This window comes from Peromyscus leucopus, chromosome 1 (assembly GCF_004664715.2).
Source record: "Peromyscus leucopus breed LL Stock chromosome 1, UCI_PerLeu_2.1, whole genome shotgun sequence".
Classification (NCBI taxonomy): Eukaryota; Metazoa; Chordata; class Mammalia; order Rodentia; family Cricetidae; genus Peromyscus; species Peromyscus leucopus.
Window position 1 is genome coordinate 166,069,110 of NC_051063.1, and position 21,258 is coordinate 166,090,367.

The following is a 21,258-nucleotide window of genomic DNA, read 5'->3' on the forward strand; positions in this document are numbered from 1 at the left end:
TCTACCATATGGACCTCAGGTCATCAGGCTTAGCGGCACCTCTAGCCGCTGAACCATCCCACCAGTCCCAAAGACGTGGGCCTTGTATGAGAGCACATTTGCCACACGCACCCAGCCCGCCTCCCCTTCTCCTCCTGTTATTCTTCCTCCTTCTGGATAGTTTCACTTCTGATCATGTCTATAAAATCTGGGAACCACAAATGAGAGGCTACTGTTTCATGTCTCAGCCAGGCTTAGCTGCAACAACTTTCCTGTAAACACGGTTTCGTTCTTTATGACTGAAGACAACTCCACTGTGTATTTGCATTTTCCTCCCCCACTCGGCTGTCACTGGACACCCGGGGTAGTTCCATGCTCTGCCGTCATCGTGCGGGAGCTCCTGAGGAACGCTGGCATCCAGGACTTGAGGAAAGTGCTCACGAGGCAGAGTTACATTAGACCTAGCTGGTGTGGAAGACCTAACAGCAATTTCTTGAGAACCTTCTGTCCCCACTTCCACAGAGGCTGGGATGGTTTGCACTCCCACAAGCAGAGAGAGCCCCATGTCACCCCCCACCCCCAGCCAGCACTTGTTTTAACCAGCTGGGGTGAGGCAGAATCTCAACGTGGGCTCCTGCTGTTTGAACCCAGGGCCTCATGAGTAACGGCAAGCACTCTACCTGTGCCACACCCCAGCCTCACTTCCCCGACAACCTGTGAACGCTCTTCATCTCTACTGCCTGTTTCTCATCCTTTGAGGGCAGTCTATTCATTTCATGGGCTCATCTACCCCTTATGCTGTTTTCATTTCTTAGTTTCTCAGTTCTTTATATATCCTGGGTTGTTCGGCAGTGCTGTAAATGGAACCCAGCGTCTTCCTTAGACATACTGGGCAAGCATCTAACCACCAAGCTACATCCCAGCCCAGAAGGCAGCACTCACAATCAGACAAAGTTGAGATCTGCATAGCAAACCTTCCAGAAAAAGCCATCAGACTGTAGCAATCAAGAAAGAGGCCAGCACAGAATGGAGACCGGAAGCACAGCCTCTGTGGCTGTCATCCTGGTCGTGGGCAAGATGCTAGGCCACCACTCCATGAGAACAGTCAACCTCCATCGACAGCAAGGGGACGAGAACTGGCCAAGCCCCTGGGCCCCGGGCCATCTGCCACACTATGGTGTGTAGGGGTCTGAGTAGCCACACTGGCCGGGGAGAAGCAGCTGGGGGCATGGAGGCTCAGGAAAGGGACACCGCGAGGGGACACACGACTGAGCTGATGCGGAGCTGGCAGGCTTGAGGTTTCTGGCTGCTGAACAGGTGAGACACGGGGGCACTTTGCCCTTTCCCAAGCCCACACCTGAGGACGGCCTGTTATGGGGTGACAGTGAAACCTCCCTGACAGACCCATGTCCCAGGCAGTGCTGTCCTGAGGGGTTAGGGAACCTTCACAGGTGGGACCCAGCTGGAGGGAGAGACTTGAGGGGTGGGCCTTTAAAAGTCTGTCTGACGCACACTCCTGCTTCCCTCAGCGTCCTCTCTACCATGAGCAGCCTCCATCACAACCTGCCTTGTATGAATTAAGCAGCCCTGTCAGGCCAACGCCCTCTGACCCATGAGCCTGCTCAGCCTCTCCTCCTCTCTCAGCTGTTCCTGTCAGGTGCGGCATCACCACAGCACCAATGTGACTCCAACTCCAGGTCACACCTGCAGTCACCGGACTAAGGAAACTGGTCCTGACAGGGCAAGCTCAAAGTGCAGAGAACGGCCTTGGTTTTTGTTATTTGTGAGGAGAGAGTCTCAAGTAGCCCAGGCTAGCCTCAAACCTGCTAACTAGCCAAGCAACACCTTGAACTTCTGATCCTCCTGGCTCCCGAGTGCGGCCATGAGTATGTGCCACCATGCAGAGCTGGCTTATGCACTGCTGGGAATGGAACCCACAGCTTCACGCATGTGAAGCAAGCATTCTACCAACTGAACCCCATTGGTTCTTTAAGACAGGGTCTTGCTATGTAGCCTAGGCTAGCCTTAAAGTCACTATGGAGCTCAGGCAGCCTTAGCCTACTGAATGCTGGGATTCCAATTGATAGCAATGCACCAACACACGAGGCCAGGTGACACCCCGGCCATCCAGTGAGGGAGACAATACGAAGAGGTGTAGACGTTCTGGGAAGAGAATGAACAAATGTGCCAGGAGGGTCAGGAAGCAGCCTCCTCCCGCAGTTTGGAAGGTGTCCCTGTTCACACACTTTGAATCTGCCCCAGGCATCCCTCTGTAACATGTCCGAAGACGCCATTCAAACATAAGTCAGGCCAATGACAGCAGCCCTCCGGGACAATTGACAACCACAGAAGGCAGGAAGCCAGATGAATGGCGGCTGTTTAGGGAGCGGTTTAATCAACAGCCACAGAACACAGCTGAGGCTACACAGCAACCCCCACGGCAACCCCCGCGCCCATGGCCACGCACGAGCAAGTGGCGGCCACACGGCAGCTGTCAAGCAGCTAGCTCAAACCAGGATCTCAAAACAAGCACACAAACTGCCAGAGTGTACGTTACAAGAGACAGACTAGTGACGAGACCCACAATTCTCTCCTGCTGCTGTACCCCATGTGGGACATCCAGAGACAGGAAGGAAGTCACCACAGTTTTCTGGGGTACCAGGAAGGGCGGCAAAGAGTGCAGTATGCCAACTGGAAAGTGGGCTGGAGGCTTCAACACACTGTGCAGGCAGACCTGGCCACCAGCGGCAGAGGCCTCCCAGCCACACACCCTTGGCAAGGAGCCTAAGTGTGACAGTGAGGGGGCCATGGGGCATGGGGCCAAAGGCACAGAGGCTGGAGAGAACTTGGCATGTTCCCAGACTACATGGTGGAGTGGTGTGGGTGGTGATAATGGGTGCTGGGCAAAGGGACACAGTGCCGCACGGCAGGACCCAGGCACGCAGCACCCAGGGAAGCCGTGGGCCGCAGGGCTACAGGAGGTGCACCTGGCTCAGTCAGCACAGAGGCGAGGGAGGGAGGGAGGGAGGGAGGGAGGACCTGCAAGAAGGCCAACGGCTCCTGGGAAGGGCAGCCTTCCATGGTCATGCAACAGGGGGGCGGAGGGACAGGAACTTCTTCTTGGGCTTGCCAAGGACAGGAAGGTCTGGGGGACTCTCGGTGGCACAGCTGCTCACCGGCCGCTGCCCCCACCCCCACCGCCGCCCTGGCCCCCGGCGTCTGGTGCTCCCGACATCATGAGGAACAGCACAACTGGAATGATGTACATCCACTGCAGGCGGGACAGGTGGACAAAGAGAGAGAGGAAGGGATGTAAGTGATGAGGCTGGTCCAGGATGGGGGCCACGGGAGGGAGGGGCTGGGTCCCCTAGTCACTACAGGCAGGGCCAAGGCAGGGGCAGGAGGGTGTGGGCAGAGGGCAAGGCGGGCAGGGGTCTGGGTCCTCACTCAGGCCTCCGTTGGCGCTGGCGCAGGCCCTGGGGCGGCAGGACGCAGGGCTGTGAGCAACACGGCCCCCCCCAGGATGAGGTGCCACTGAGGGAGGAGGGAGGCAGGTCAGCAGCCTGGTCATGGCCAGCCCTCAAGTACGTGCAGAGACGCAAGGGCTGAGGTTTGCCGGCCTCAGGTCCGGACATGGGGCTTCTGAGGCCCCGAGGGGAGGGTGCTTGGCCCAGTGTCCCTGGCCTCAGCACCCTCCCACCTCACCCTTGAGTCCTGCTGGCCTCGCTGGGCCCTCACCTTGTTGGGCCTGGCACAAGCCTCCAGCCCCAAGGGATGAGGAGCACGTACAGCCGGCCTCCTCAGGAGGTCTGCCCTTCACTCCAGCCCCTTCAAAAGCCTGGGCATTAGACTCCTCAGGCCTGCAGCTGCCCTCTTGGGCTCCTCTGCACCTCCACCTGCGCCTCTTCACTCTCCAGGGCTACCTGCCTCCTGGCCCTGGGCCTCCCATGGATTCCACCGCTCAAGCCCCTCCCTTCTCTGAGCACTGGGTAGCCCCTTCCCTCCTAGGCCTCCGTGCATGCCCACAGCCTGTCCGTCCACACCCAGCTACCTTCCACGCTGCTCTGCTCCCAACAGGCCTGAGATGCCTGTGCCTGCAGAGCCCCAGCCCAGGCCAGGCGGTTGGGCTTCTAGAGCCACTCAGCCCTGGAGAACTCAGATGGGGTCCACAGCCCTCAGTCTCCCACCAGAGGAACATGCACAGGCCACCTGCTGGGGGCGGGGGAGGGAGCCACACTCACGTATTTGGCAAAGAATGACTTCTGCTCCTGAGGATTCTTCGCCTTCTGGGCCTGCTCCATCTCCAGGCGCTCAATGAAGGCTGCAGTCTCAGGGCTGAACACGGAGGGGAAGGGGCGAGATGAAGGCTACAGCCCACTGCAGTGGCTGGGTGCCTGGGCAGCCAGGGGCCCTGGCCTCCCTCCAGCACTCACCCTGGGGCAGTGCCCGGAGGCCGCAGCTGCACAGATGTGTTGAACAGCTCCAGGTCCTCGTCTTCTACCTCAGAGCCCCGGCAGCCTCCGGGGTACGCTACCACCGACAACCCCACCACGTTGCCAGCCACATCCACATGCAAGGTCAGCTGGTCCGAGAGGTGCGACTCCACCAGGGAGCACTGTGGGAGATGGTGGGGGAGGAACAGTCAGGGAGAGAGGGCTACCCAGCTCTGCTGCGTCCCCCCACAAATGCACAAGCACCCTCCAGAGCCCCCACACCCATCCCCAGGTCCCTTGGACCATCACCAACTACAGGACTTCACGGGAGGAGCTCGATGAAGGGTGGGGACACTGAGGCAGGCAGGAATGAGGATGTAGGCAGTCCTCATGAGTGACTTACCGCTGGGACAAAGGAAGACACGTAGCCTCCAGCTTCTGAACCATCAAGTACCCCAGGCCGTCTTGGGACCCGGACCCTGTAGATGCCATTGACGGCAGCCACATCCTGGAGGGTATGCAGACGCCCATGAACTGGACAGGGCCAGCACCCAGGCTGGTCAAGAGAATGCTTCCCCTGCCTTGTCCTCACAGCACCTCCCACAACCCTTGGCTGACAAGAGTCTGCTCAGAACTCTTCCCCCTGGCAACCAAGTGAGGCTAAAACAGCTGGGCTGCCCTCCCCCGGTGGAGAAGCCACCCAAGACACCATTGCCACATCTGCAAATGGGAATCCAAGCACGACTGAGCCGGGATGCAGCCACACTGGGCCCCATCCCATACACACCTCAACCCAGGGACCACAATGGTTGCCTTGGGGGCAGCCAGGGCAGAGTCACACGGGAGCCGGCAGAGGCAGACAGCGGGCTCTCGCTGCCTTCCTGCACACAGAAGACACCCAGGCGCATGGCTGCCAGGGCAAAGCAAGTTCCCTGCCTCCCTCACGCCGGGCAGAAGTAAAACTGTTAACATGCCAGCATTCGGTGGGAGCAGGGCAGAGCCCAGCCTGGACAAGGCTGCGCTTGAAGGAGCCTCTTGGGAAGGCAAGAAGGTACCCCATAGGGAGGGGTGGCTGGGCCAGGCGCCAAGCCCGTTCATCTGCAGGGGCCAGCCCTGGGGCCCCAAGCTCACCCGGAGCCGGGCCCGCTCCTCCTCACTGAGCTGACGTTGTGTCGCGGACAAGGTGCCGTCCTGCTGGTTCCAGAGCAGCGAGCCACGCTTCTGGAAGTTGGCTCCGTCACCTGTGGGGAACTGAGCTCAGTAACAAGCCCATCTCAGTGACAGGTGGCTTCTTGGCCCCTTGCCTGCTGTCAGGGCAGCCCAGCCTGAGGCCCCATGGCCTGCACTGCCTTCATGGGTAACTCTGGGATGGTTCTGAGAACTCTCTGGGTCAACCAGGGCCTGACCGTCACGAGCGCCTGACTCCATTAAGGAGCTGTGGGCAAAGCAAACAGCAAGCTCTGAGCTGACTGGTCGCGGCCCCTTTCGTCAGGCAGATATTGAGGCTGGCTCAGCTCTGCCTTCCCTGAAAGAGGGGCCCCATGTGCCCCAGACACACACACACAGGTGCATACATATACTCGAGTGTGCATATGAATGTATACATACATACATATATATATACACACACACATGCATGTGTATATATACACATATATACACATATATACACATGCATGTGTATATATACACATGCATATGTATGCACCCAGATGTATACTTGTGATGTTAACTTGTTCTATTTAATTTCTGTGAAAGAAAACGTTATTAGAGCAAATCAATAGTACGTTTTATAGAGGGAGATCCTGTCAATATTTGACAGCTGGCCACATGAGTATGAGTAGTCAGGGACCCTGATGGCTCGTTTTAATTGTAACTTGACACAATCTAGAATCACGAGGAAGGAGTCTCAGTGAGGGACTGTCTAGGTCAGCCTGGGCTGTGGGCGAATGTCTTGATTACATTCATTAGGTAGGAAGGCCCCCACTGTGGTTTGGGCCCTGACTGCGTTAAGTGTAGAGAGGAGCTGAGCACAAGTGAGCATGCATTCATTAATTCTCTCTGCTCTGAACTGTGGACATGATATGACCAGCTGTTTAAAGTTCCTAACTGACTTCCCTACTATGGTGGACTATAACTAGAACTGTGAAAGAAAATAAAATTTAAAAAATGTGAAAGAAAAAGACATGCATGTGTTATGGAGTTTGTGAGTCCTGGGAAAAGACCATAGACTCAATCCAATTATAATTAAAAGGACTCACAGAGATCCATCCACCTGGCTCTGCCTCCCTAGTGCTGGGATTAAAGGCGTGCGCCACCACCGCCCAGCAATAATTAAAAGGTTTATTGATTAGCTGCTAGAGTGACAGCCTTAAAGCTAAATCTCAGGCATGTCATGGAGGAGTATGGAAAAGGGTTTCTAAAGGCGACCTTCCATATCTACACAAGCCAGCAAAAACTGCCAAGTGGTCACAGCAACTCAAAACAACCTTTGAGTATCGGTGTAAGCAAGTTACAGAAGCCAAAAAACAATTAGCCATAAATAACAAGTAGAGAGACGGTCAGACATTCTTGGGTGGAGGGGTCACTAAGTCAGGGTTACTGAGAACTTATCTTCCAGGTGCTGGAGTCAGGGACAAACAGCTAGTAGGTATCAAGATGGAATGAATGCCTGGCATAAAATGGGGTTTCTTTAGCCATCACACACATACATTTTTTATATGCACATGTACACATACACATGTACACATGTATCTATGCATATGTGTGGTGTGATGTGTGTGTGTGTGTGTGTGTGTGTGTGTCTGTGTGTGTGTGTGATTTCCATTAACAGAGATGCAATCCAAGCCCCTGGACATGTTGGGGAAGCACTCAATCCTTGAACCCTTGAAGCCAGGTATGGGGCATATAAAAACAGCTTCTCCCCAGCAGGCTATTAGGTCTCACTGGATATGTGTAAGTTTGAACACACAATGAACTCACCAATCTCAAATGAATGCTCCAGCAGCAATCCCACAGTACCACAGCCTTCACCTTCACGGCCATCAGCCCCAGCCTACAGGAGAGACAGGGACCTCAGGTGAAGACCACTCAAATTCTGGGCAGGGAAGAACCAACTGTCCCCAGAACAGAGTGACAGATTGAAGGACAAGCCTTATCTTCATGTTCACATCAAATGAGAGGTGCCTTCCCCAGGACTGGCCACTAATGAATATTCAGAGTAGTTTCCATAGCTCAAAAGAAAACCATATAAACATGCTTAAATGTTATTCTCATGTCCAAGGCCCAGGTCATTATCTTCTGTTTGTTTGACTGGTTGGATTTTTCTTTTGTTGTTGTTGTTTTTGAGACAGTCTCACTGCATAGTCCAAGCTGGTCTCCTAGTGCCGGTATTACAGGCAAGCACCATGCTCTCTGCTCCCCAGGTCACTGTCAAGCTTTTCATTCATGAGTTCACAGGCACTGGCTTCCTTGGCATATATGTTAAATATCCTGACCATTCACACTGTCAGGAATTCCACCCTTTTCCAGTACATTCTTGATCCTACACACTTTTTTTCCATGGTCTGAAACAGTCCCACTCCCAGGCTAGTCTAAACTCAAGACGATCCTCCTGCCTCAGCCTGCTGAGTGCTGGGATTACAGATAAGTATAACCACCATCTGCTTCATTTGTTTTGTTTTGAATTTGTATACGGGTGTTTGCTGCATGTACATCTGTGCCCCATGTGCACACCTGGTACCTGGTAGGCCAGAAGAGGGTGTTACAGACAGTTGAGCAGCCAGTGCTCTTATTTCCCCCATCTCTCCAGCATCCTTCTTTTGTGCGTGGGAAACAGAGCCTTGGGTAGCCCAGGCTGACCTTGAACTCCTAGGATGTCAGGACTGCAACTCCACGCCAAGGCCTATGCTTTTTATGTCTTAACTTCAAGCTTCCCCTACCCAGGCATCCTACAACATTTATTGGCCCCTGTAGGACCTGGCTCCCTTATGCAAATTCAGGAATACGACTCCTCCCCTAGCGCTCGGGCGCTAGCGCGCTATCTTTATTATTTATTGAGTCTGGGTCTCACTATGTAGCCCTGGCTGGTCTCGATCTCACCTGTCTCTGCCTCTCGAATACTGAAATTGAAAGCGTGCACTATCACACCCACTTTTTTTGTATTTTTGAGACAATCTCATGCAGCCCAAGCTGGCCTCAAACTCCTTCCTTGATCCTCCAGCCTCAGCCTCCTGAGCACTGGGAAAAGGCGTGCACCACCACGCCAAGCCTCATTCCCGGTCAGCTCAGGTTCCCAACAGACCGCATCCTCTCATGAATATTCACGATGTGGCGAGCCCATCTAGCGCCCGCAGGAGGCCGCTCGACCCCGGCCGCGAGCACTCACCCCGCGCGCGGCAGCCCCGACCCGGCAGCCGCTGCCCCGGGCCCTACTAGGGGCCGCGGCTGCTACCAGCAAGAGCACGAGCAGCCGAGTCGCCCTAGCACCCGCGGTCACCATACCGAGGATCGGAGACGAGCCCAGCGCCGTAAAGCACGCTGGGAGCCACAGAGCGCATGCTGAGGCGCCTGCGCCTGCGCCGCGGGCCGCCCCTGCGCACTAGCGCCCGGTCGCCTGCCCCCTCCGTCATGGCGGCCATTTCTCCATCCGGGTCTCTAAGGCTCCCCCTCCCGGCTCTACCCCCCAGGAGAGAGCGGCAACGCTCGTGACGTCACCGAACGCCGGGCGCTTGTTGTGACGTCACAGGCGCGAGGCCCCGCCCCCCGGCTCTCCGGTTTGGGCAACACCCTGCGTTCCCACCCGGGGCCGGGGCGTGGCGATGAAGGGCGGGCGCGATCTTAAGCCAGTCCGGGGTGGAGCTGGTGAGGCCGGTTCAGATGGGATGGCAGGTGAGAGGAGGATCCCTGCCCGGAGGGGTTGGCCCTGGTGAGGGAGCCCGGGAAGGCATGGGGCCGGCAATGCGGAGGCCGCTGCCTCGCGTGCGCCCCCTGTCGGGGGAGTCGTACCTGGCCTCCTGGGGTGGATGCCAGCCCTTCGCCCCTGCAGACCGCCCCGTGGTTCCCGCCTACGCCCCGTGCCGCCCTGGGCGCCTCCAGCGCCACCTCCTGAGCGGCGAGTTCGACCAGCTGCGCGACTTCCCCATCTTCGAGAGCAACTTCGTGCAGGTGTGGAGCCCCGGACCTCCGCCCCTTGGTTGTACGGAGCCCCTGCTCTGCGAACTGTGGCTGACCCCCATGATCATCGCCCTGTGGAACTCCAAGGGTTCACATGACCCCGGAGCCCTCTCACCTCACAGCGCCAATCCTTTGGCTGTTTGTGGCTTCAGAAGCCTTTGACTCAGTTTCATTGACCGCACACATATATGGTTGTTACCCTTTAATCCTAAAATATGTGGCCCACAACCTTTTTTCTTTTGTGGTGCTGTGGACAGTACCCAGGGCTCCCGTTAGGCAGGAGCTCTACCACTTAGCCACACCCCGGGGCCTCGCACTAGGGGGTTCTAGGCCGGTGCAATAGACTGAGCTGTCATGTTTCCAGCCCCAACCCCCTTTCAACTGCCCTAGTTCATGACCCTGTCAAGATTCCCGACCCCCACCAGAGTTCTGTTCAGTTCTGTTCTCCATCTATCCTGCCTCTAACCTCTGGCCCCAGGTGACCCGGTTTGGAGAAGTCGCCAACAAGGTCACCATGGGGGTGGCAGCCTCTAGTCCAGCCCTGGAACTGCCAGACCTGCTGCTGCTGGCTGGCCCTGACAAGGAGAGTGGACGCCTGCAGCTCCTCGGGTGACTGCCCTTCCTGGTCTCGACCTCCTCCAACCTTACAGCCACCATTCTGCTACCCAGGTTTTGGGGACCAACAGCACCACCAAAATACTTACCGGGCCTCTCCACTCAGAGAGATGACAGGGAAGTTCAAAGGTCAGAAGTCAGGCGAGAAGAGGAAGGACAGTTCTCAGTGACACCACACGGTCAGGATGGTGACTTTACACAATGCTTCCTGCTTTCCAGGTGCTCCTCTGTCCCGGAGAGATAGAGTAAGGCTCAGAGCCCAGGCCCATGGCCCATGATCCCATAGAGCATGCCAGGAGCTGGGACTAGAACCCGAGGCCCCTCACAGTCCTGATCTCAAAGTACTGAGTTCAAGTCCACAGTTATGCTCTGCTCCTCTCACTGAAAACTTCACATGTAGAAATCAAATGCCGCCAAGTACAAACCTCACACTCAGAACGTCCTTTTTCCCAGCCTAGGCCCCTGCCCTGCTTCAGCTGCGAACAGCCAACATTTACATACTTGGAGTGCATGTGCACACTCTGGTATTCTTGTGAGACCTGCTTCCTTTCCCATCCTATCTCAGTTCATGAAAGACAGGGAGAAAATAGAAACAGGCCAAGCCTAATGTTACAAGCCTGTCATCCCAGCTACTTGGAAGGCTGAGACAGGAGAATTACAAATTCAAGACCAGCTTGAGCTATAAGAGTGGCTTCCAGGACAGCCTGGACAGCTTAGTGAGACCTTTGTCTTAAGGTAAAAAGTAAAAAGGGGCTACTGGGGGCATGACTCGGTCAGTAAAGTGTTCGCGCAGGCGAGCATGAAAATCTGAGTTTGAATCCCCAACAGCCATGTAAAAAGCCTGGCACCAGCTGGCTTTAATCCCAGCACTTGGGAGGCAGAGGCAGGTGGATCTCTGTGAGTTCCAGGACAGCCAGGAAAACCCTGTCTTGAAAACCAAAACAATAAAAAGCCAGGTCCCATGATAATCCCAATGTTGGGAAAGACTGGACAGGAGGATCCTCGGATCTTGCTGGCCAGCCAGTCTACCCATCATTTGGCTCCAGGTTCAGTGAGAAACCTTGTCCCAGAAAATGAGGTGAGAGAATGAGGAAGGAACCCATTTGACCTATGAGCACCACATGCACATATTCATGCCAGTCATTTTTAAAGAGGCCTTGGGCGACAGCATGCATGAGGAAGGAAGGGAAGAATAGAGAGATTTTGGCGGACATGGTGGTTCACATCTTTAATTACAACACTGCAGAAGCAGAGGCAGGCCGTACATCTCTGAGATTAAGGCCAGCCTGTCTACAAATTCCAGTCAAAAAAAAAAGGCAGAAAGAAAGGGGAAAATGCACCTGAATTCACCCAGGTGTCTCCTTGCCTAGTGGAGAATGTTACTCAAAGCGTTTTTCTGCCCTGGTAAACTGCACTGTTTCCAACAACAGTGTTTGAATATTAAATGCAAGCTTGGGGTCCCTCTGACTGTCTGTCCTCTCCTGCCTGCAGCTGACAAAGTGGTCCAGAACTGTAATCCCAGCCCTCAGGAGGTGGAGGCAGGAGGATCAGAAGTTCAGGGCTAGACTCAATGACACAACCAATTCCACAGCATGAGCCTGGGCTACTGATAACCTTATCTACAAAACAAAACCAACCCTCTTGGCAATTAGCCCCACCCTACTCCAGGCTATTCCTGGATCCAGGCTGAGCCAACTTGACTTGTCCAACTTGTCCCTGTGACTGGGGCATTCTTGAACAAGTCAGCAATCCCAGAGCTTGGGATCAAAACATTGCCTTCCTCTTTCCTGTGCCTCAACCTCCTCGCCTGGAACATTGGGCGGAGTAGGGCACAGGACAGTCCTTCCTATTTGTCTTTCATGAAGCACCTGGCACCGTGTAAGCAGTGTGTAAATGTCACCAACTGCTGTTACACTAGGTTAGGGGTACCCATTGTCCACTGAAGGATGCGGGTTTTGTCCATTGACGTGGTCACCAGGTAACAGGGAGCATGTGTTACATGTGTTTGTGTGCACAGGAATGAGGAGACTGGACACATGAGGTCAGGAATGAGGAGACTGGACACATGAGGTCAGGAATGAGGAGACTGGACACATGAGGTCAGGAATGAGGAGACTGGACACATTAGGTCAGGAATGAGGAGACTGGACACATTAGGTCAGGAATAAGGAGACTGGACACATGAGGTCAGGAATGAGGAGACTGGACACAGTAGATCAGGAATGAGGAGACTGGACACATTAGGTCAGGAATGAGGAGATTGTCCACATTAGGTCCTAGAGGCAATGTGACCAGGCCAGAGGGGGCTGTGTGAAACCCTGCTGCAGCTAATGAACTCCAGGGCCATGAACAGAGGCCTTGTTCCACCCCTGCTGTGTGGCCTGGGCCAGATTACTTACTCTCTTGGGACTCTATCTTCCTTTCCTTTGGAGGACCTTAAATCTAGCTGAAAGCCTGAGCAATGTGTTTATTCAGATATTCGTCAAGCATCCTTTCAGTGCTTTACCATACTAGGGAAAACAGGACCGGGCAAAATCAGGCCCGAGTTGAGAATCCACGGAGCTCACATTGTAGGCACAGGTGAGGGAACAGCAGACGAGAACTGTCGCATGGGGTGATGGAGAGTATAAATAGGCCAGAGGAGACCTCCCCAAGCAGGGCCTTCTGGGCCACAGGACCTCGCCCTGACTTTGGCTGGGCCAAGCTAAGATGCTAAGCGTGGCCTGATGCAGCTCAGGAGCAGCTGCGAGGACTGGGCAGTACAGGGCCAGGATGGGAGAGAGGGCCTCCGTAGGCGGTGCACGGCCCGTCCAGGATTAGGAGTCCCCGCAGGGATCGCGATGAGAGGCCGCAACTGAGCCGCCCCTCTGCCGCCAGGCTCTTCCCCTTGCAGTTCGTGCAGCTGTTCGTGCATGATGAGAGCCGCCACCAGCTCAAGGTCAAGTTCCGCACTGGCCGCGCCTTCTACCTGCAGCTGCGCGCGTCTGCAGAGACCCGCGACCGCGAGTTCGGCCGCTGGGTGCGTCTGCTCTACCGCCTGCGCTTCCACTCGCCCGCCAGCGCCGTTCCCTTCACCCACGAGGACACCGCGCCTGAGGAGGACGAGGAGGAGGAGGGCGAGCAGGGACAGTTGCAGCCCCCGGAGGTGAGGGCGGGGCCGCGAGCTCAGGGATGTTAGGCCAGGAAGGATGGAGAGGGACCAGGTAGGACTGCGGGGCCCTGGACCCTTGGGTCTGAGGGAGGAGGGCTGGATCCTGGATGCCTGGGTCTGGGGAGGAGGGCTGAGGCCTGGACCCCTGGGTCTGGGGGAGGAGGGCTGAGGCCTGGACCCCTGGGCCTGAATACCCATCGATTCCTCCTGCTTCTTAGGGATTCTAAGGAGGCGACAGGGTCTGGCAGCCAAGTGGGAACTGTGTGGCTGGTATTCCTAGCCCAACTGCCTGTAGGTTCTCGAGAGGGAGCACACAGCCCTCCCCCAGCCTCCTCTTGACTCCAAGTGGGGTCTAGAGAGGAAAGCCATTGAAGGGGTGGGCTCAGCCTGGCCACACATGCCCAGTTCCCTGAAAGGGGAACAGGAGAGGCCAGTTCTGGAAGGTGAGGCCTCTTCCCAAGACATCCATGGGCCTACCTACCCCAACCTCACACCCGCATGGTGGTCCGGCTCTCAGATACACACTCTTCTCCTTAGCGTCAAGCCATAGAGGCCAGACTGGACCCGCAGGTCTCAGAACTCTGGGGGCTCTGATTCGGACAAGATCCTTCCAGATCGCCAAAGGACCGGAGATCAAGCCAGCTCAGCTCAGAGCCAGAGATGGATTTTAAAGTTAATAAAGATCGGGCTCTTAAAAACCAACACCCAGGTCCTGGCTCTTTATGCCACAATCACCAAGGCAACAGGCTGCTTCTAGGTGGTTCTTCTTCTAGCCCTCTGTGTCCTTGTTGCCCTAGTACCCACTTTCCCCAAGGCTTCTCCAGTTGCCCTCTCTTTTTTCACCTGGTGGAGATGAAATCCATAGCCTCCCACCTTCTAAGGAAGCACTCCTCCACCCAGCCACCCCTAAGTCCCTCACTGGGGATTCCACTCAAGGGCTCTCTCTCTTTATTTTAACGCAGGGTGTCTTTTAATTGCCCAGGACGACACTGACCATTCTAGCTCGCCTCAGCCTTCCATTTGCTAAGACGGCAGGTGTGCCCAAGCCTGTCTTGATCAGCTTGGATGTGCTGTCCCTTGAGGGTGGCGGCCAGCCTGTCTCCTCCTCTCTGTAGGTAATGTTCAAGAGAGTTCAGGCCACAGGGCATGGGATTCACCTTTGACTATTGTAAATGCCATGGCAAAGCAGTTCCCCAGCAAAGGCCATCTTCCAAGATGGCAACCTCGGTGGTATCTGATCTTTAAGGCTGCCTTGTGGTGGTGGCCATCTCCTACCCCAGAGTGGCTAACCCCACCCACAAGGGGACAAGAACTACAGATTCTGGAAGGATGGACACACAATTTGAGGAACAGTATTTTATCACAATGATCATTCTAGAAAGGTGACTGCCATCCCAGGGTTGCAGGACTGGTGTCCGGCTGACTTTTCTGACAGATGATGAGCTGTCACTGTGGTACTGCAGAAGAAATGAGAGATGGGGGGGGCAGAGTGAGGTGGGCTGCACCACGTCTTCTGAAATCCCCCAGAACCCTCCACTGCATGTAACCATGTGACCAGCAGAGGGGGCAAGAAAGTTCCCATCCGGTGACTGTCCCTGAACACCAGTGAAGTCATCACGATCATCTCTCTCTCTCTCTCTCTCTCTCTCTCTCTCTCTCTCTCTCTCTCTCTCTCTCTCTCTCCCCCACTTCCCTCCCCCCCCCAGCAGGGCTGCATGTAGGCCCAGCTGGTCTTGAACTCAGATATGTAGCTGAGAAGGCCCTTGAACTCCTGACCCTCCCGCTTCCATCTCCCAAGTGCGGGGATCACAGCCGTGGACCACTATGCCTGATTCACAGAGTGCTGGGGATGGAACCCACGGCTTTATGCTGGATAAGCACTGTACCATAAGCCACATCTCCAGCCTCACACCTTTCCTTCTTTTCTTTTGAGAAAAAGCCTCCTGTGGCCCTTCTGAGAAAGGTTCTCGCGGCATCCCTCAAGGCTTGGTGCTCCTAGGAACTAGGGCTACAGTTGTACTTGGCCATGCCTGGCCATTTTAGTTCGATTTTTTGTTCTCAAATTTATTGTGTGTGTGTGTCTGCCTGCCTGAGTTTATGTGCGCCATGTGCATGCAGGAGCCCGTGGAGGTCAGAGGAGGGCTTGGAGCCCCCGGAACTAGAATTACTGATGGCTGTGAGCCACCGAGCGAGTCCTGAGGGCTGAACTCGGGTCCTCTGAAGAGCAGCCACTGCTCTCAGCCACCAAGCCACCTTCCAGCCCTTGTTTTTCCATTTTATGGTATTTTGACAGGATCATACTATGTAACTCAGGCTGATTTAGAGTTTGCTCTGTAGCATAGGTTGGTTTCAAACTCTTGATTCTCCTGCCTCAGCTTCCTGAGTGCTAGATGACAGATGTGCACCACACCCCTGACAGTTTAATGTCATCTTAAATCCCAAATGGGGACTTTCTGAGGAACTGCCAGCTATCAGAAGTCAGCAGGAGCCTGCAATGGGGGTACATCTGAGATGACCTAGTCACCCACAAAGAAGACTGCAAAGTATATGGTGAGTCAGCCTGAATCCACAACGAAGTCACTGGGCCTGGGGGGTGATCCTGGAATCTTCCTTGAGGGGCTGAAGTCCCTGTCCACTAAGCTGTCACAGGGCCAGGCACATCAGCATGGGTAAGTGTCTCCAAATCAAGCAGGGTCGGACTATGCTAATGTGCACCCTGGGAGACCTGGTCTCCTTCCTCCGGCAGTGTGGTGCGCGGACTGGAGCCAGCAAAGGAGATGGACAGTTCTCTCAGAGGATGGTTCATCAGGTGCAGAGGCCCAGAGTAGGCATAAAATGTAGTCACTGTGGTCCTACCAGTGGCACAGGACGTCTGGGACACCGTGTAGATGAATACAGGAGGTTGGAGTTAGGGACGGGGCTGAGACACAAGACAATAAACTCCAGGCTGATGAGACCGCGGGGGTTGGGGGAGGCTCTGAGGAGTAGGGGAGGGTCACCTCAACTCTGACTCGGGGCAAAGGACAGGAGGAGGCTTGACAGAGGATTCGAGAGGTAGAAGGTGAAGCGTGGGCTGACACTGGTGCTCTCCAACCCAAGGCCTTTGCAGGGCCTGTCCCCTCTTCCTGCCTGGGCCATCTGGGTAGGCTTGCCAAGGGCCCTGGATGAGGGTCAGCCAGTGTGGGACCTTTCCCTCCTCACCTCGGACATCTAGCTTGCACTCAGCCAGGGCCTCCCCCAGTTCATTGAAGGCGCGGCAGGAATAGGTCCCTGCATCAAAGGGCGAAGGGCGCCGGATGTTCAGCGTCAGGATGCCCTGATAGTTGGTTATGAGGAATTTGGGATCTTCATGGATTTCCATCTTGTTCTTCATCCACACCACCTTTGGCTAGGGAGGAGCACAAAGAGGAGGCTGGTTTAGAGGGGTGCCCTCGGCGGAAGCCCATGCCGCTGCCTGGCTGCGTGGACTGGATCCAGTCACTTTACTCTGGCCCAGCTTTTCCTTCTGTACAGACAAGTGCGTGATGCCTGGTGCACCTGGGGAACAGCGACCCCTTGTTCTCAAAAAGGTAGCGCCCTAAGGCCCCCAATATGGCCACTGTCCCTCCCTTTTCATTACCTTTACCTTTCCTTCCCTGTGCTCCAGGCTCGACAGGCCTCCCATCCAGGGCCCTGACACTGCCTGTTCCCTCCTCCTCCAACACTGCTCTTCCTGCCTGGCCTGCCCTTCCCACACCGCTCACCTCCTGGACTGGGTGCCTCGTTTACTGTCCCAGAACTGCCTGTGTTTCTCCATCATGCTCACCACCATTCACAGTTTTATATTATCTGTGAGAATTTAGATCAGTCCTTCCCCCCCCCCCCCCACACACACACAAACGGAACTTCTTGGTTCCATTTGTGAAGCACACATGAAGTCCAGGAAAATATTTGTGGAAACAGTGACGTAATTCAGCAAATGGGATGAATGAATGAATGAATAAGCTGAGACAGTGAATTAATTGGCACACGGTTAAAGGAGATGGTGGATGGATTTATGAACGAATGGGTGAGAGCACCCAGACTTGGTGGTGCGCACCTATAAGCCCAGCACTCAGGAAGTGGAGGCAGAAGGATCTTGAGTTCAAGGCCATCCTAGGCTACAAGAACCCCGAGGCCTGGAGAAATGGTTCAGTGGTTAAAAGTGCGTGCTGCTTTCCCAGAAGATCCGGGTTCAGTCCCAGCCCCCATTGCTGGGCAGCTCACAGCTGCCTTTAATTCCCGTCCCCGGGAGTCCAGTGCCCTCTCTGGCCCACAAGAGCACTGCACACTCACAGCGCACATACCGACACATTCACTTTAAGGTTTTTTTAAAGGAAAGAGTGAACTTGTAACCGGTTGGCTGAGGAAAACCCCGGGGAGCTTTGCAGGTGTAGATGCTTGCCCGAGGTTTTCCGGGGAGTGGCAGCGGCCACAAACGGGACAGGAGAGCTGGGCTTCATGAATGAGGTGTCCCCGGCAGCCGTGAGGCAGAGAAAGGGCAAGAGGTTGAGGACCGCCTGACACTCGGCCTCCACCAAGGGGGCCGCGGGGAGGCGCTGCTGGTGTGGTGGCTGCCCCGGCCCCGCCCCGGCCCCGCCCCGGCCCGCCCCGGCCCCGCCCCGGCCCCACCCCGGCACCTTTGGGTGGCCTCGGACAGCACAGTTGAGAGCTGCCGCGTATCCCGCCACCACTACCCGGTCCGTCAGCGGCGTCAGGAACTTGGGGGCCGTTCGGAAATCATGCTCCTTGTATTCCAGCGATTTTAAGGTGATTCCTAGGGAAGAGGAGGCACCTATGAGGTGAGTCCCACCCCAGCCAGGGACCAACAGCCAGGAGCTGCAGCTCAAGGCCAGGCGGCCAGGCCCCGCACCTGGCTTGAGGATGCGAGCTGTGTTCTTGGAGACACCAGGTGAGTCACTGAGACCACAGATGTTCTCGCTGAAGACCCGGAAGTAGTACTCGTTGCCCACGATGAGATCGGACACCGTACAGCTGGTGTGGCGATTGTGTTCGTAGACATTGAACCACTCCTGGAATGGGGACAAGGAGGGACCATGGAAGGCAAGCTCATGAGGACACAGTGGGTACAGACCCGGGAAGGGCAGGAAGCAGCCTGTCTTTCATCCTCAGCCCACTGGCTCTCGGTCACCCAGTCTCCTAGCCTCAGTGTCCCAGCTGTGAAAGAGAAAGCTCAGCTCTGCTCTGCCACGGCCTCCAGCATTTCCCGCAGGCCCTGAGGCCCCTCGGTTCCCTCACCATGGTTTTTTTGTCAGCCTTCTGGACAAAGTAGCCCGTGACCTCGCTGTTCCCATCATCCTTCGGCGGCTGCCACTCCACCAGGGCATTGGTGCCCCACACCTCCTTCACCACCACGTTCTCAGCTGGCCCTGCCTTTTCTGCCGAGAGGGTTGGGGGTTACACATCACCAAGGGGCCCCGATGCCTGGCTCTGCCCCTCCCTTCCCCTCCTGGGTTTTTTTCTTTCTGACTCGTTGTAGCTCAGGCTGGTCTAAAACCCGCTATATATCCCAGGCCTGCACTAAACTCCTGACCTTCCCACTGCTAGCCCATGAGTGCCGAGATTTTAGGCACAGACCACCGCACTTTATCCAGTGCTGGAGGTGGGCCCTGGGGCCTCATGTGCCGTAGACGAGCACAGCGCCAACTCAGCCCCTGCCCCACCTTCCACCTTCCCGTCCAACCTCCCTGTCTTCCCTTGGCCGTGTTCCTCCAGCCCCGGCCTCTCCCCCACTCTGACCTCCCTCTCCTCCCATTCCTCACTGGCCTCTTGCTCCTGAGCCTGTTCTATCCCCCCACACACTCCCACCCCACCCCCCGGGCTCCAGCCTCGCACCCACAACCCGGATTCGGATGGTGGCAGTGTCCTTCATGTTCTCAATCTGCACACTCAGCTCATACTCGCCCGAGTCAGAGCGGGCCGCCTGACGCACGAAGAACACCGTGTCGAAGTCGCTGGTTCGCACATTCACTCGGGAGGTATCCAAGGGAGCCCCACCCTTTGTCCACACCACCTGAGGCCGGGGCTTGCCCTGGGAGAGGTTATAATGTCAGGTGAGTGGGCTCTTCAGGCCCAAGGGCCTGGCTACATCACTGCCCCTGGGCCTGATACCATACTGGACTTGTACTTGACCCTAATCTAGGCCCTGATCCCCACTGAACTCTGGCCATGGCTTTGATCCCAACCCTCCCTCTGAAGTCCACCTTGACCCCAGCACAAACAATGACTTTAGCACAAACAATGTACTGGCCCTGAACCTGACCCTCTCCAGAGGCTTGGCACCAGCCCCACCCCTAAGTGTGACCCCAACTCCAATCCTGTCCGTAGCCCCAACCCCAGCCCCAACCCTGGCCCTGACCCTGATCCCAGCCTGACCCTGGCCCTGTCCATATCCCCAACCCCAGCACCCACACTGACCCCAGCCTGACCCTGTCCATATCCCCAGCCCCAGCACCCACACTGACCCCAGCCTGGCCCTGTCCCCAGCCCCAGCACCCACACTGACCCCAGCTCTGACCCTGGCCCTGTCCATATCCCCAGCCCCAGCACCCACACTGACCCCAGCTCTGACCCTGGCCCTGTCCATATCCCCAGCCCCAGCACCCACACTGACCCCAGCTCTGACCTTGGCCCTGTCATAACCCCAGCCCCAGCACCCACACTGCCCCCAGCCTGGCCCTGGCCCTGTCATAACCCCAACCCCAGCACCCACACTGCCCCCAGCTTGGCCCTGTCCTATCCCCAACCCCAGCACCCACACTGACCCCAGCTCTGACCCTGGCCCTGTCCCCAGCCCCAGTGCCCACACTGCCCCCAGCCTGGTCCTGTCCTATCCCCAGCCCCAGCACCCACACTGCCCCAGCCTGGCCCTGGCCCTGTCCATATCCCCAACCCCAGCGCCCACACTGATCCCAGCCTGGCCCTGTCATAACCCCAACCCCAGCACCCACACTGCCCCCAGCTGAGTACCTGGAAGGGGATAACAAGATTGAGAGCCTCCCCCACTTTTCGGATGTAGGTCTGACGCAGGTGGCGGGGCAGGCGGATCTTGGGTTGCTCTGAGGGTGTGAACAGAGGGGGTTGGTGGTGGGCTGCCACACTAGAGAGGGATGACACCATCCGAGGGACCCTCACTGAAGGACACTGAGTCCTCAGGAGGGCTGAGTCGGGGACTGGGTATCACTCACCCACAATCTCCCTAATGGTGACCGGCTGAAGGAGGGTGGCTGGTTCACTGCGCCCTGCAATGTTGACCCCAACAACCCGGAAGAGAATCCTGGCTCCGGTTGGGAGATCCTTGACAGTGAAGCCACACCGTTCCACGGGTTCCTTGTTAGCCGGGACCCATTCCTCAGCTAGAGAGAGGAGTCACATGTGGAGCTGGCCCTTCCCCTGTTTTCGCCACTGTCCCCCCAAGAAACAGCCCCAGCACTGTGAGGACTCCGTGAATACAGCAGCACTGGTCAAGCCTTCCGGAGAACGGCATGAAGGGCCACACCCATCACAACATGGAGACACAGACCAGCCTCAGCACTGCTGTGACCCCCATTTCAAGGACAAGGAGACTAGAGGCCCAGGGAGGTTAAGAAGCTGCTTGGAGTTACACAGCTCCAGCATGGTGCAAGAAATTCCAGGGGTAGGAGGGTGAGGTGTTGCCCAACTGGACAATGAAAAGGGAAGAGATGGGGCCAAGAAGCTAGTGGGGCAACAGCATCCCTTTCCCGCATGACCTGATGTGGTGGTCACAGTTCCAAGTCAGAATGAAGGTTCTGAATCCTAGAGACCAAAGCCACACAGTCACAGGCAGGCAGGCAGGGCTGGCGCTGCTCGGGTACAGATAAGGCTGGCCGGATGGTGTCAGTGTGT

General features: G+C 56.3%; 3 protein-coding genes across 10 annotated transcripts in view; 1 reads left to right on the forward strand and 2 right to left on the reverse strand.

Annotated features, from left to right (window-relative positions):
* Positions 1–2,344: 2,344 nt before the first annotated feature.
* Positions 2,345–9,052, reverse strand: Emc10 (ER membrane protein complex subunit 10). 2 transcript variants are annotated; one of them, XM_028858891.2, is made up of 8 exons: positions 8,800–9,052; positions 7,395–7,467; positions 5,544–5,653; positions 4,816–4,920; positions 4,413–4,594; positions 4,221–4,314; positions 3,427–3,513; positions 2,345–3,250 (listed from the first exon to the last, which is right to left on the reverse strand). In XM_028858891.2, exons 1-7 carry the CDS (start codon positions 8,911–8,913, stop codon positions 3,427–3,429), a joined length of 765 nt encoding a protein of 254 aa, XP_028714724.1. In that variant the 5' UTR covers positions 8,914–9,052; the 3' UTR covers positions 2,345–3,250. The 2 variants fall into 2 exon arrangements, with proteins under 2 accessions (XP_028714724.1, XP_028714723.1); XM_028858890.2 differs by lacking the exon at positions 3,427–3,513 and having other exon boundaries at positions 8,800–8,978.
* Positions 9,053–9,143: 91 nt separating this feature from the next.
* Positions 9,144–14,055, forward strand: Fam71e1 (family with sequence similarity 71 member E1). Of its 4 annotated transcripts, none has more exons than XM_028858895.2 (5): positions 9,144–9,302; positions 9,460–9,578; positions 10,066–10,196; positions 13,080–13,347; positions 13,891–14,055. In XM_028858895.2, exons 1-5 carry the CDS (start codon positions 9,233–9,235, stop codon positions 13,945–13,947), a joined length of 645 nt encoding a protein of 214 aa, XP_028714728.1. In that variant the 5' UTR covers positions 9,144–9,232; the 3' UTR covers positions 13,948–14,055. The 4 variants fall into 4 exon arrangements, 3 of the variants coding, with proteins under 3 accessions (XP_028714728.1, XP_028714727.2, XP_028714726.2); XR_005090224.1 differs by lacking the exon at positions 9,144–9,302 and adding an exon at positions 13,572–13,796 and having other exon boundaries at positions 9,309–9,578; XM_028858894.2 differs by lacking the exon at positions 9,144–9,302 and having other exon boundaries at positions 9,309–9,578; positions 13,080–13,405.
* A 639-nt stretch (positions 14,056–14,694) lies between these two features.
* Mybpc2 (myosin binding protein C2) overlaps positions 14,695–21,258 on the reverse strand; it is a 31,625-nt gene continuing 25,061 nt past the window's right edge. For all 4 annotated transcript variants that reach the window (XM_037200352.1, XM_037200347.1, XM_037200359.1 and 1 more), the window contains 8 exons: positions 20,580–20,747; positions 20,362–20,450; positions 19,228–19,423; positions 18,631–18,770; positions 18,245–18,404; positions 18,012–18,148; positions 16,555–16,741; positions 14,695–14,810 (listed from right to left, as the gene is read on the reverse strand). In XM_037200352.1, coding sequence (XP_037056247.1) covers positions 14,800–14,810; positions 16,555–16,741; positions 18,012–18,148; positions 18,245–18,404; positions 18,631–18,770; positions 19,228–19,423; positions 20,362–20,450; positions 20,580–20,747 — 1,088 coding nt within the window. In that variant the 3' untranslated portion in view covers positions 14,695–14,799. The remainder of the gene's footprint in view (positions 14,811–16,554; positions 16,742–18,011; positions 18,149–18,244; positions 18,405–18,630; positions 18,771–19,227; positions 19,424–20,361; positions 20,451–20,579; positions 20,748–21,258) is intronic.